General features: G+C 45.9%; 1 protein-coding gene across 1 annotated transcript in view; it reads right to left on the bottom strand.

Annotated features, from left to right (window-relative positions):
- RILP (Rab interacting lysosomal protein) overlaps positions 1–14,455 on the bottom strand; it is a 130,290-nt gene that overhangs the window by 47,880 nt on the left and 67,955 nt on the right. Inside the window, exons 3-5 of the mRNA XM_085649061.1 lie at positions 12,617–12,735; positions 11,515–11,706; positions 1,032–1,201 (exon numbers count right to left, since the gene is read on the bottom strand). Coding sequence (XP_085505187.1) covers positions 1,032–1,201; positions 11,515–11,706; positions 12,617–12,735 — 481 coding nt within the window. The remainder of the gene's footprint in view (positions 1–1,031; positions 1,202–11,514; positions 11,707–12,616; positions 12,736–14,455) is intronic.

Raw genomic sequence — 14,455 nt, forward strand, 5'->3', positions numbered from 1 at the left:
GACCATATTTTGAGGAGGTAAAGTATGCATGCAATTAGTTTAATTCCCATTTAAGTACAGATAAGTGATCTTCGTAAACATTCTGAACAGTTGTTTTTAAAGGTCTAAGCATTCTTACAAAAGGCAATGCTTTAAAACCAGATTTTCACTTGAACTGTAGATAGAAAAATATGAAGAGACGTCTCCTAATCTGCCAATGATAACTTACATCATACGATAATCCATTTTAGTTTTTCTGAAATATATAATGAATTCTAAGCCTGCAGATGCAAACATCTGGAATACATAGCAGGTCCTCGCATTGAACAGAAATGTAAATGTAAATGTAAATGTCAAGGTACTTATAGAGCGCACTGTCACCAGACAGCCACCTTGCGGTGTCGCCTTTGCGGTTTCCTGGCGCTGATACTCATACCGCTGTGGAACCCCTCCTGGCTTTCCCTGTGAAGTGTCCACTCCTGGGCACCCCCAGGGTGAAGCCAGGCATCCTTAGCGCTGTTGGGGCCGGTGTGGAGGCTAAGCAAACTATTGCCCAGAGTTGCAGCGTGGGGCTCGTGATTAGAATAGGCACGAGGCGAGAATAGACAGGTCCGAGGAAATTGGGCCCGAGCCCCGCCGAGGCGGGAATCGAACCCTGGTCCCTGGCCAGAACTCTGCTTCAGGGTCTGCCGCTCTAACCATTGAGCCACACTCCTCCACTGTGGATGATGACATAAAAGGTGAAAATACAGAGCAGTTTAAACCGGTTGGGTTGTAACATCACACGCACAAATAGCAAGTGGGTTTTTCTTGTGTTCTAACAGCTCCACACAGCTATGGTGAACGGTTACTAAATGGCCCATTATCTGTGATGGTCCAACACCAATGTGCAGTAACAAGGGCAGTAATGGCCAACAGGTGCATGCAGTCGGTGATAGGGAGACATTAAACCAGTTAAAAACCCTAACTAACAAAGACTAGAGCATGCTCTGTGCTAACAGTAAGCAGTGCAATCTGAAGGTTCCTTATTAAAGACACTGTGGCATACATACCGCTGGTAATAGGATAACTCCTCTTGTATAAGGAAGAGATTGGTCTTGAGTTCATTGCGTTCTTGAAGAATCTGCTGGACTTCCTTCTTGGTGAAACATGGCTTGCTGGAGTCATTCTTGCTATCTCGTGCCGAAGGCTCATTTTTGTTCTGTGCTGGTCCACTTGTCGTCTTTTGCAAAAGAAACAAAACAATTGCCATTTCCTGGATTCGCAGTACATGGTCCTTTCATTGCCTCAAGATCTGTGCCTAGTGCATTTGGAACAAAGGGGATGATCAGTAGGGTGTCTACACAATCTGTACAGGACGCGTACAAGTGGGATACTCCTGCTGAGACTAGAGCTTTGGGCGTGAGGGTGTAGCCTTTGCATATTGTATTTGGAATCCATGGGAATTTTTCCTCAGGATATCAGTGTAATCTTTGTACTCCCTTTAGCTGTAGGGTAGGGATCATATTGGTCCTGAAGAAACGCAGAGGATTCGTTAAGACCACAAAGGCGTGAAACACGTTGACCCCATTGGAAACCCCACCAGCATCACATTAGAGCTATCCTGGTCCATTGAACCCACACAATAGCATTTTCCTCTTTTTAATCCTGTCAGGGAGACGGTTATATTAAATTACATTCAGGCCATCCCTAGAAAGTTTTAATTTACTTAACTTTCACTCCACCCTACACATCTTACACCCCACACATACACCTCAACCTATACAGTGTAAAAACAAAAGAACTCCAATAAAGAGCCCTCTAGCGGGGCCGGCAGGGCATTGCAGCGCCAGTCCTACGAGGAGTATGCCGTATGATGAAGCATGACACCCAATTAGGTGTGTGAGGGCAACAAGTACTGATCATTAGGATCCTCTCCTGGTTGGACCCGCTCCAACCCCCCTCTTCAGGGACAGCACCCCCTTTTTGTCTAACAGATATCATTTAGGAGCCTGGGTGCTGGACCTTTATTAGCTCTGTGTCCCCCCCTCTCATTTTATATTCCATAAACAAGATAGTCATATCGCCAAAGCAGCTGCATCTTGACATAAGTAACCATTGGCCATAGCAGGTTTCGCACTGTTTGGAGATTATGATGAAAACTTTGGACATTAATTAAACAACCCTGTCTGTTAACTTACAGTCAGATGCTTGAAAACAGCGCAGTGCATCTTCTGAATAAATTTCTGGAGACAAGAGTCCCTCCATTATTTTGAACTAATCACCAGACCTCTCCAAGACAGTGAAAAGCATAGGAATTTTATTAAACATAGGTCTCAGCATGAACCCCGACCATAGCACGGGGTTGAGGGGACCGTTGTCCAAGGTTTAACTATTAAAGAAAGCGCTTCACCTCCTCCCAGTAACATCACAAACGTTGTAGAAGTTATCAAATGTTCAGCAGCTTTGTGCCACTGCTATTACTGGATCCTTTCAGGTTACCAAATTCAGCTTCTGCAAATGGTTAAAAATGCTGGGACTGACTCAAAAAAATAATATGGGATGCTGTTGCTTTCTGTTCATTAAATCTTCACTGGCTCGGAGAGACAAGAAAGGGATATCGATCCACAGATTATTTTTTTTATGGCACACATGATTTGGCACCAGAGGGAAAATTTGGATTGTGTGTACCAGGATGGGACTTTTTGGTCAGCAGATCATTTCCTACTTAATGGACCTAAACCCCGGCTAGAGTGAGTGGGAAGAGGCGAGCGCACACTCAGTGCTCATAGACCACGGCACGCTGTCAGTGGAGATTAGACTCACTCCGGCTCTACTCAAGCTTAGAAACGCTTCTAAAAACATTTCTGTTCATGTAGGTGGTTTCCTCCTTCATGGACTTCTTTGTTGTAGGGCAAATCAAGGTAATGGGGATTGCTTTTAGGCCGGCTTCACTGAAGATTGAGAAACAATTTTTGACATGGCAATACATCTGTGCCTATATACCACACACCTAGTACTCACAGAGAGGCATGGTTAATAAGTTACTCACCTTTGTTAACACTCTTTCTGGTAGATACGATCAAATTGTAGATTCCTAACTCTTGGAATATTACCCAGGCCTCAGACTTGACACCGAAACATTTTCAGCAGTACAACTGCAAGCTGGTAGCTGGTGCATTGCGACTCCACACTGATACTATACCACTCTGTAAACGACGTGCAGAGCCTACATAGGCGCCACTCCCATGTGCTGACATCAGTTGATTTCAAAGCTGTCTGTGCCACACACGCAGAACCTCAGCAGCAAATTGACCCTGACCAGTGTGCACATTCCTATACTTGGGTTTGTATCAATGGATAGAGTCAAGTGCACAGAACAGGGAGGATGGGAGGTTTAGTGAGGAATCTGCGGTTAGATAGAGTCTCTACCAAAAAGAGTGTTATCGAAGACAAGTAACTTGTTCTTCTGATATAGACTTCTTCCCCCAGATCCATTACCTTTGGAATAATACCAGAGCAGTACCCATTTGAAGGTGGGTCAGTGAATAGACTCAAATCAAAAAAGTCCTGTAGAACCGTGCTGGCCTAATGCCCCTCAGCGAGCCGGGCTGTCCAAACAGTGGTGCTTCATGAATGTACCCCCACATAGCTGACTGGCAAGACATGAACTCCACATGCCAAATTAGTGGTAGCAGCTTTGGCCATTGTAGAGTGAGCTTGCTGTCTCCTGGAGGCTGCTTTTAGGTGAATAGTTAGCAAATCTTATTGTAGAGCAAGATCCAGTCTGAGATGGTCCTTTTCTGCATGGCCTTGTCTTGCTTTTTTTCACTATAGTGAAACTCACAAAGAGTTGATCATCCACCCGGTGTTCTCTGGTACGATAGGTTTAAAATCTTAGTACCCATCTGTGGTCCAAACGATGGAGTGTTTTCTCCTCAGAGGAGTGAGGCAGAGGAAAAAAACACAGATAAGGTGATATGTTGACCGATGTGGCACAGCGTCACAACTTTCGGCAAGAAGGATGCTCATATCCACAAACCAAGTTTATCTGGAGAGAATGTGGTAAACAGCGGGTTGACAGAGCATAAAGATCATTCACTCACTGCACCGATGTTATGGTGATGACGAGCACGGTCTTGAGGGTGAGAAGCTACAAGGGACAGCTGTGCAGTGGCTCAAATGGAGTGCACATCAAATATGTGAGGACCAGGTTACATACATGGCAACATGTTAGAGCAGGCAGGCGGGAGATTTAAAATACAATAAAAAAAATAGTTGGGAGAATGTATTTTCCCCATATTGAAACCGAAGGCAATCTGCCTGAATCAGCCTATTGGCATTTCCTTTTTGGCAGTTTAATAACATAGCACTTACAAAAACAGTCCTAAACTCTGTTTTTGTATCTGCTATGTAAAACTTCCAAAAATAAAATGTCGAGGCCTGTCACATGCTGTAATCTCCCCCTCCAGGAATTAATTACAAAGCTCTAACTTTTAAATCGGAGGTAATTCTTGGAGGTGGAGATGAAAGAGCATGCATGAGGGGTATCAACATTTCACTTTTGCCATTTTTCCAGTAGTTCACGATTCTGTAACCCAAATCGGGTTCTGCATGCAAGATTTGGGAGACTGGCCTTGAAATCGGTATAGTCTTCCACTGGAATCGGCAGAGTTGGCTTGCATGAGGGTAAGGTCCCACTGCGGCATGACGAAAGGGGAGGGAGGAAACAGATGTAGGCCTTTCAAAAATGTATCACCTCAGCTGATTTAAATAAGGAGGGTTGGTCCGACAACCGTAAAAGACAAAAGACCCAAAAGGTACCATTTAATGTGACCAGAGCAAAGCTTTGTCAGGCGAGGTACAAAAACAACAAATGTCAGATTCCTCAAGGAAGGTCAAAGATGTTCAGATGTCGCCGCTCAATCTCCAAGCATGAAGGTGGAGATTGCACAGGCCGAATTGCTGCGACAGCAGATCCTCCCAGAGGGGCAGCCTGATCGGTGGCCAGATTCGAAACACAGGCATTGTGGACATCATACTCTCCATGCCCAGTCTGGTGCCACTAGGATGATTTGGGCCCAGTTGGTCCTTATCTTCTTCCGAACAGGTATAAGCGTGAAGGTGTAAAAGAGTCCAGAGTCCTACCCTGGGTAGAATGAGTCTCCTAGAGAGATATGGCTTAGAAACTGCAATGCGCCACAGTGCTAACATTTTGAGTTCCTAGCAGTGGCTCATAGATCAAGCCAAGGTTTTCCCCCATTTGCGGAAGAGATCTTGCACCAACTACCACTCGTAATCCGCTAGGAGTTGGTGACTGAGTTTGCCCGCCCTGACATTCAAAGATCCTGCCAGGTGGTTCTCCATCAGGAAAGTTCTGCCATTTCCAGAAGCAGAGCGCCTCCTGGCATAGGATCCAGGACCCCCACCCCGCCCTGCTTGTGGGAATGCCACACAGCGGTGTTGTTATCCATAAAGACCTACACCAGCTTCTTTTCAGTGGACGAAAGGAAGTCTGTTAACGCCAATTGGATGTCCCTCAACTCCAGAAGATTGGTATGGACCCAGCACTCCACACGAGACGAGAGGCCTCTGATATCCACCTCTTGTAGGTGTGTCAACCTCAATTCGGAAGTGATGCATCGGTCACCACGGTCTGCTCTAAATTAGATAGGATGAGAGATCGGCTACTGACCCAATCGCATTACAGCAACCACCCTTGCAGATAGTTTGCTGGCTCTTCTGAAATCTGGACATGGTTGGAAAGGTCCCTTTGATGTTGGGCCCACTAAGACTTCAGTTTTACCAACAGAATGCAGGAGGCCAACAGTCCCAGCTTCCTCAGAGTCGACATCACTGAAACCCAGGAGAGAGGATGAAAGATCAGGATCATAGCCTAAATGTCCTGGTCTCTCCTTTCTGAGGGAAAGGAACAAAACTGAGCGGGATCCAGAATGCCGTCAATGAAGTGGAGCATCTGAGAACGAGTTAACTGTGACTTTGGCACGTTGAACCCCAAAGATGACAGCAGGTTCGCTTGCCTGGGGCGAGTCCACCTTCAGCAGCCAGTCGTAGAGGTAGGGAGAAGAGAGGGACCCTGACCTCTGTATTCACAGATTGGTAGTAGCACCCCATCAGAGGGGCACTTCGTGAGGCCAAAGAAGAGCACAATGGACTGAAACGGCTCCTGTCCCACTACAAACAACAGGTAGCACTGATCAGCCTGCAGGACAGGTATATGACAATAGGTGTCCTGCATATCAAACTCCACCATTCAGTCTCCAGGGTCGAGGGCACACAAGACCTTGGCCACAGTGAGCATCTTGAATTTGTCCTTTCGGAGGAAGGTGTTAAAAGGGTGCAGGTCTAAAACAGAACTAAGTCCTCCATCTTTCTTTAGCAAGTAGTGGTGCAGAAAGTAGTGGGATTAACAACTGCCACCCTCTCAATAGTCCCTTTGCTCAAAAGGGCTTGCACATCTGGCTGTAGGACGGACAGATGGTCCTTAGTCAGTTGTTCTGGGGACAGGAGGTGTGGCAAAGTATTTTTGACGGGTAAAGCATGTCCCTTCTGGACAATTTGCAGGACCCACCTTTTTTATGTTATGACTTAACCGGGTAAGAATTGTCAGATCCTGCATCCACACATCGGCAAATACCTTTAGTGTGCCCATAGTGTGCTCCACTATGGGCACACTAAAGGTATTTGCCGATGGGGATGCTCGGGGGCAGGGGGAATCTTAGACTGACCGATACACTGTACATGGCTGACTATGTGGTCGGTGTTTGCCACGGCCGCAAAACTGCTGGGCATCTTGCTACGGTTAAAATGGCTTTTGGTATGAAGTACCTCTGCCAGAACCACGAAAGGAATAGTGGTGCTGATGCAGTTGGCGAGGTGGGGCAGATAAGCTCATGGAAAGAGCTGTGGCCCTGCCCTCTTTAAAGTGCTACGGAGAGGAATCTGTCTTGTCTCCAAAAAAGATGGGTCCCGTCAAAGGGCATGTCCATAAGGGAGGACTCAACATCACCTGAAAAGCCTGTTGATCACAGCCAGGTATGGTAGCTTTGAGGAAGTGTGGTGTTTTATACGGTGTGGTGTGGTTGTGTAATATCACTGTGTAAGATGCTCACCAACCCATTTAGGACGCTAAGGGTTCGTCTGTCAAACCCTCAGCTTAACCCTGGGTGGCTGTTCCACTGAGCAGCAAAGCTTACACAGAAGAACAAGTGTAAAGCAATTACACAGCACCAAAACAATTGGAGAAGAAATCAACATGTCACTCAAGAAATCAGACACCAGTCTATAAAAACAGACTGTATTTTTATAAGAATTGAGACACTAGAATGAAAAAGATCCAAAGGAGGTTATCCGAGCTATAGATTTTACAAGCAATAATAAATCAAAGCAATTTCACTCGCGAACAAGCCTTGGCAAAGCCAACAAATTTGATGCTTAGAAACCATTTCAAAGAAAACTTGGGCAAGAGTCAATGCGATCAATTAGAAGTACTTGAGGCGCCCAATTTCAGCAGGGAGCTAGGCAGGACCACCAGTTCGCAATTCTCCAGCAACTACAAGCACTTTATCAGCGTTGCATTGGATTCCTAAGGATCAGACCTGATGCAAGGGATGAAGGATGCTGGAGATGCTCCAAGGATACTGTGGATGTGCCGCAGTCGATGAGGGGGTCTTCCTGAAGGGACTCCTTGGTCCACATAGATAGTGAGGGAGGTCCCTGGTGCAGGGTCAGCATCCCACAAAGTCCTCTCCGGTCTTCTCGAAGACCAGTTGCCACTGGATTGCCAGTTGCCTGGTGTCAGGGTCACAGGACAATCCTTCCTGGGTCGATAACTCTCCTTCTGAGGGCCACAGAAACTTTCCGACAGCACTCCCAGGCTCAGCAAACGCGGGTGCAACTCTGTGCGTCAGATCTAGGTCTTTGTTTCTGCAGGGCAGTTGCGGTAGCAACTTGAAGTCTTTGGACTACCAACTTACCCCAGCAGACTTCAGCTGATGTATCCCTGTGCTGCGAACAGGAGGCCAGTCGCTGGACTTTGGAGTCTCTTCGCTTTACTGGGCTTTGGAAACGACTTCTCCTTGAGCAGGACACAACAGCCTCTGTTCTCTTGCCACCATGTGCAGTCTTTGACGGTGCAGCCTCTCTTCGCTAGTCCTTTAGTGCAGCAGGGCATTCCTTCTTCGGTCCTTCTTTCAAGTCGGTCGAGAAAGGAGGTCTGGGTGCCAGGAGTACCCCCTTCATGCTTGGAAAGTGCCCTCAGGGCAGGATGTGGTTGGTCATCAATGGGCTACCAGGTTACCTCCCACCTGGTAACCACTTCCTGTGGAGTGTGGCATCTGGCTATCCCAGTATGCACCATTCTGCTCACTAAAAAGATGTCGATACCCCTCTATCGGTGTTCAGATCTCACTAGACCACCTCTGGAGTTTTGCTACCTAAGGGCTACGTGCCCCTGGGCAACGCGGTTTGGCAACTGGTTTCCCCTCTCTGCTCCCCATGCCAGCCTGTCTCCCTAACAAATGGGGCAGCCCTCCCCCCGGCATAACACATTTGCCCTTTAAAGGCAGCTTTTCCTTTGAAGCCTTCCTTTGAGGTTAACACTCAAGTGGCTTCCCGCAAGAGGGAGGCGGCACCTCCCTGGCCTGCAATCCTTCATTGTTCTCCTTCCGGACAGTCGCCGGCACCTCTGTCCAGAAAGCCAGAAAGCGGTCTCATGGAAGAAGCTCCGTGTTGCTCCGGATGGCACAGAGGTTTTAAAGGCAACAAAATGGCAGCTTTGCCAAAGTTGTACACTGCAACAAGTTATATTAATTTCGACTTGAGATACAAGTCGATCTTAATGTACAGAGTTGTTTGATTCCTAGGAGGGCCCACTTTGGGCGCACCATTCAGGAGTTAGTACAGTTGAGAGGTCAGCGTATAAAGCTGTAACAAGTCTTCCTACAGTAAACGTTTTGTGTGTTTACTATCAGGACATGTAAAGTACATGTCCTGCCTGTGGCATATGTTGCATCCTGCCTTAGGACTTGGTAGGCATGCTAGTGGGGTGACTTGCACAGATTTACAGGGAACGTGGTGGCTTTGTCATTGCTTTCAATGGCAAAGCCGGGCTAGCAGCGCCAAACTGGTTTACCCATCTGAAGTGGTGAACTGGGGGACTCTTTTTACTCGGGGGAGAACCAGCGTGGCACAACCATTTCTGCAAGACCTGGGGTACCCCTCAAACTTATATGCCCAGAATACCATATACTAGGGACATACAGGTACATTAGCTACTTCCAATTGGTTACAGCCAATTCGACATTCACTTTAGATTCAGGGCATGGGTGTCTGGTTAGCAGGTCTCAATGCATTTTCTGAGTGGGAAAACCAGCAGCATCAGTTAAACTGGGTGGTGATCACACAAAAAGAGGCCTATCATAACAACAACACTCCCGATGAAGTCTGTGGTGTCCAGCCACAGCGAATTGTACATTTGGCAGCGTCACACCCATCCTGACAGTCCTGGGTGACGAGGTGGCAAAGGTCTTTCAGTATACCTGGGAGAATCTGAGCAACTGAATCCCAGAGAGTGTGGGAGTGTCCGTCCCACAGGCTATTGGCATTAACAGACCAGAGGGTCAAATATATTGAGGAAAGTATTCTACTAGAAAGTCTCTACTCCTTTAGACTTTATATCTGATGGAGTAGTCAGACAAGTGTTAGGATTCCTCTGACTAGCAGAAGCGTGCACCAATAAACTTTCAGGAGAGGGGTGCCGAGACAGAAATAAGGGGTCACCTGGGCAGGGGGGTGGCGCCTCGCAATTTGGCGATGTGCTGGAGGCCAGGCCCTCAAGAGGGTGTCTGTCAATGCATCATTGAAAGGCAGCATGGGCTCTGCATTGGTTTATCCTGACTGAAGGACGTCCATCAGAACATTGGATTTGACCTCTATATTTGGGAGCTTTACTTCAAGAACTTTGGCTGCCCTCCGCATGACTATGGCGAAGGAAGCACTTTCCTCAGTGCCATGGCTTAGAGGTGAGAGGAGGGCAGAGTCAGAAAAGGTGTCAATGCCACTGGCATCCTGGAGGTCATCACACCAGTTCACCTAATAGTAGGGTTGGCCAGTTTCATCATCTGCATCATAGTCATTATCTGAATCAATTCCGAATAGGGAATGCAGCGTGTGGGTGGAGGGGGGACACTAAGCAGATCCAAGGCAGAAGGCTGTGGTTGGTTAGAGTGCAGCCTCTGTCATAGCAGCGCTAAGTTGGAGTGCACAATGGGCATCCCTTCTCCTCCAGCATGGACATTCCGGGACCCAGCAGCGGATTTGGTACAGGTGCCAGAGAAGGCCCGATGACTGGTTTGATGGGTCCAACTGGTGCCAAGGGCAAACCCGCCGGCAATACCTCAAATGCCTGGCGGCTCCTTGAGGCCTGTAGGCATGCGTAAGAGTGTCAGAAGTGTTCTGGGGAGTTGGAGTGTTGCCTCATCGAACTCTTCCATCTGCTTTGTTGTCACAAACGGGCCTGGAAACTCCGATTGGGCTGGGACAAGTTGCAGGATGGGCTCCGATGTCGACCAATGTTGGGAGAGAGAGTGAGAGGGCATGGCAATACCCTTGCACCTTCTCAAGAGACCAAGAGTTGCGTTAGGAGGCTGAGTCCCGTTAGACATTGAGAGTTTTTTCTTCGACTTACCTGAATATTTGGAGTGTGACCAAACCTTGGGACTAGTCACAACACTGAATCTTGGAGGTGCTTGATGTAGAGTTTGGCCTCGCGTTCTCGTATGGTCTTCAGGTTCATCGATGTGCAGTCATTGCAGGCCTTCAGAATTGTGGCTCGACCCCAGGCATACCTGATGAGTATCTGTCACAGTTGTTTGTTTGCAACAGCCCTTATAGGGTTTGAAACCTGTCAAATTGGGAGGAGACATTTCCCTTGCACACTGTAAACTTTGAGGTACAAGTGTCTGAGAGAAAAGGTAGTTTGAGATCCACGTCTGGTGATGTAAAAAGAAAGGAATCGACATCAGCGTGTGGCTCTTCGGCTGAATGGAGCTGCGTCCAGCCCCCACCCCCTCCCTCAGCGCCTGGGGACCCTCAAGGGTGAGTAGCACGCTTCCATTTCCCGAATTGATTGAGAGTGGCATCTATATCGGCTATGTACCAGATTTCTAGAGTGTAACAGCATCAATGAGAAACCACACAGCACCATTTACCTGTGCAGAGGTACTGCTTCATGCTTTCCCCATACTCACTGTAGTTTAATTTTTATTTAGCCAAACTGATTCTGCAACACTAAAGGTTTGAGTATTAACAGACCTCAAAATTGCTGAATTTGTTTTTAACTAAACAGCATACACCTTCCAGCTCCTTCACCTGATTACCACCTACCAGCAACAGTAATCAGGTATCATTTACCTGAGTGTCTGGTACTGAATAACTTTGAATCACAAGCTTTTGATCTAATTGTGTTCAGTTTAACTAATGGCTTGTGTATAACTTTGTTCTAAGTGCATAAGAATTTAATGGTTCATAACTCACTGAATCAGAAACAGACGTCTCCAACACAGCCAAGCTTCTGGGCCTCTTGTCCACCTGACCCGGTTGTGTTTGCAACAGGGTCTCGAGCTCCAGTTTCCGTTCAAGCGTGGACTTCAGTTGTGCCTGAACCACAGAAAGCTTCCGGCGCAGATCTTCATTCATCCGCATGAACCTGTCCAACTGTTCCTGCAGCTGATCCAAGAAAAAAGAGAAGAATTACAGTAGAGCCGAGGGAGAACAAAAGTAGCATGGATGCAAACCATGGCGAAGAACAGCAAGCACGAGTTGTGCATGCCTCTCTTTCTTACGGTTCGCAGAGTAGGCCAAAGTATTCCTGAAAAGGGAGGAAGAGGGAGGCAATGGGGGAACTTCTTAGTAAGCAATGAAGGATAAATAGAGGGGTAGGTATATCAAAGTATTCAGAGCTGTGCACACACTTGATTTACACCAATGACGAGCCTGGACAGTGATTTGAGGACGTTTCAAACCGGTCTTCGCTCTTATAACATTTCAATCATTATAACAAGTAGATCCCATATTGTTCTCTAGCTTAAAGGCAGGAGCTGGAAACAATGGACCTTCTAAAAACTGAAAGAACCTCAGTGAGCCTGGAGTAACTGTGCAAAATGGAAGAACCCTGCTAGCTTTTTTGGAAAAACAGAATGCAATGACTTTGTACAAGTCCTTCTACGAACTAGAAGACTTTCCTAGAAAGATGCGGTAGTTTCCAACAGTGACATCTTTAAAAGCAGAATGGTCATACAACAGGAAATGAGAAGAAATCACTGAGGCAATGTATTGACAGAGAAATGTTACCACGTTGGCATGGGAGTTCATTGCAGTACCAAGAGTACTCCCTTCCAGTAGTATGAAGAGTAAGCCCTGCATTGCTTTTAACCCTAGTGAAAGGATAACAGTCTCTAAAATTGTTCAGCGAATCATCAACAGCAAGTCGTATCCTCCTGCTGGCCTTTTTTATTCCAGTATTAAGTAAGCTAGGCTCCCCCATAGTAGGCCAGACTCATTGGCATATGAATAGTGTGTACCTAAACCCCCCCACACTTCGCAGCATTTTTCAATGGGGAAATCCAGATAGTCTTACCGCCTCAGTGTCACTGTTCTTCTGTTGAATCTCACGGGATTGGGCTCTGATCTCATCCCTCTGTCGGTCCACCACATCTTTCAATTTCAACATCAATTCATGTTCTTTTGCTGCACTGTCTGATTTGTAAGGAAATAGAATGGTTATTCCTGCATTTGTGCCCATTCTCCTGCGTTATCTAGCCCCGTATTTGTTCTATTACCCAGAGCCAATCGCTCAAGATTCCTGTCTTAGCGTCCACCAAGCTTCACTGATAAACCCTTCTAAATCATCTCCGCACACTCACTTTCTTAAATCTATCCTTAGTGACGGTCTCCTTTAAAAAATGGGAGGTGCATTACACCTCCAAATGGTCCCTAATAATAATAATAATCCACATTTGTAAAGCGCGAACAATCACCCGTAAGGGTCTCTAGGCGCTGGGGTTCGTCGGGAAGATTAAGCAAGCTATTGCCCAGAGTCACATGGTGCTGGGCTAATCTGCTAATCGAACCGTGATCCCCAGATTCCGGAGTCAGACGGCGCCACACCTCTTCCACTAAGAGGAAGTGTTGATTCGCAATCCTCTTTTAATGACAGGTTGGCTCAATTATGGTGGTCCCATTCTTAAATATTGCATTTTATACCAATCCCGCACTCTTAGTTCAAACACATACATCAATCATAGCCTAACAGGGTAGAAAATTCACCTCTGATGCAGCAAACACTTGACACATAGGAAAACACTTTGTCTTTGAACAACGTAAGTTTTTGAAATCCTGTAAAAACATCTCCAAGTACTTAGACATTTTCAGCATGATACTTATTTGATAAAGTCACCATTATGATCTCTAAATTCTTAGATGACAAAATATTATGAGGTTTAATTTGACAGTCTTAGAATACCCACACAAATTGATTACTTAAATATTACAGATTTTTTTATTGTAAAGACAATAAAGGTCATTCAAAATTACACAGTTGCAAGCATTTAGGGAATGGAAATATCCACGTTATAGAGACACGCCCATGCAGTCGAGCTGGTTACGAAATTGCAACCTTAACTACGTCAAGTCATTCAATTTAACAAGGTCACTCATTACAAAAGAGTGGCGACCCTCAACTTTGAATTGCTGCTCCACTATTTCCCTAATAAAATGCACATTTTTAACAGTTTTACTCAGTTAATTCAGTCTTAGGCTAGAAGAGGGAAAGAGGTCTGTGGTCCCTCAACCCCCCCCGCCCCCAGGTAAAATAATATACTTTTCTATTTTCCTTTTTCGAGGATTAAAGAATCATGTGACATATGGTTTCTCAACATCTCATGTCGTGTATTAAGGCAAGCATAATACATGAGAGCATGTTGCTTGTAATACAAATAAATAAACACTGTAACTGTTCAATTTTGAGGACTTATTACAGTTCAGTTCCGACATCACATTGCCTGCTGCCGGAAGCTAAGGTGAAAAGCAGATCATGGAGCATATTTACAGCTGCATTTAAGCAGCGAAAACGAATCTTAATTTTCCTTCTTATGCTGTGTTTTAAGGAACATATTTGTGATAACGTTTATTATTTGTAATCTTTCGGTAATTAAAGAAAGACCGACATTAAAGGTGACTTGTATTGAACTGATACAATTATCTTTTTTGCAATAAATATGTAACTGCTTTTTCGTGTGTTTATTTTTGCACTACAGATTCGACTTTTATTCTTTGTGTCTGCATACATCCCATCTTTCTCATCTGAAAGCGTAAAACACCAACTATTTAACCAGCTTTTGGGAAGGGTGAAAGTATGCCCATGTATTCTAAGAAATACAGTACCACCAGCAGTACATTATAAGGATATTGCAAGTCA

This window comes from Triturus cristatus, chromosome 3_2, assembly GCF_964204655.1.
Source record: "Triturus cristatus chromosome 3_2, aTriCri1.1, whole genome shotgun sequence".
Classification (NCBI taxonomy): Eukaryota; Metazoa; Chordata; class Amphibia; order Caudata; family Salamandridae; genus Triturus; species Triturus cristatus.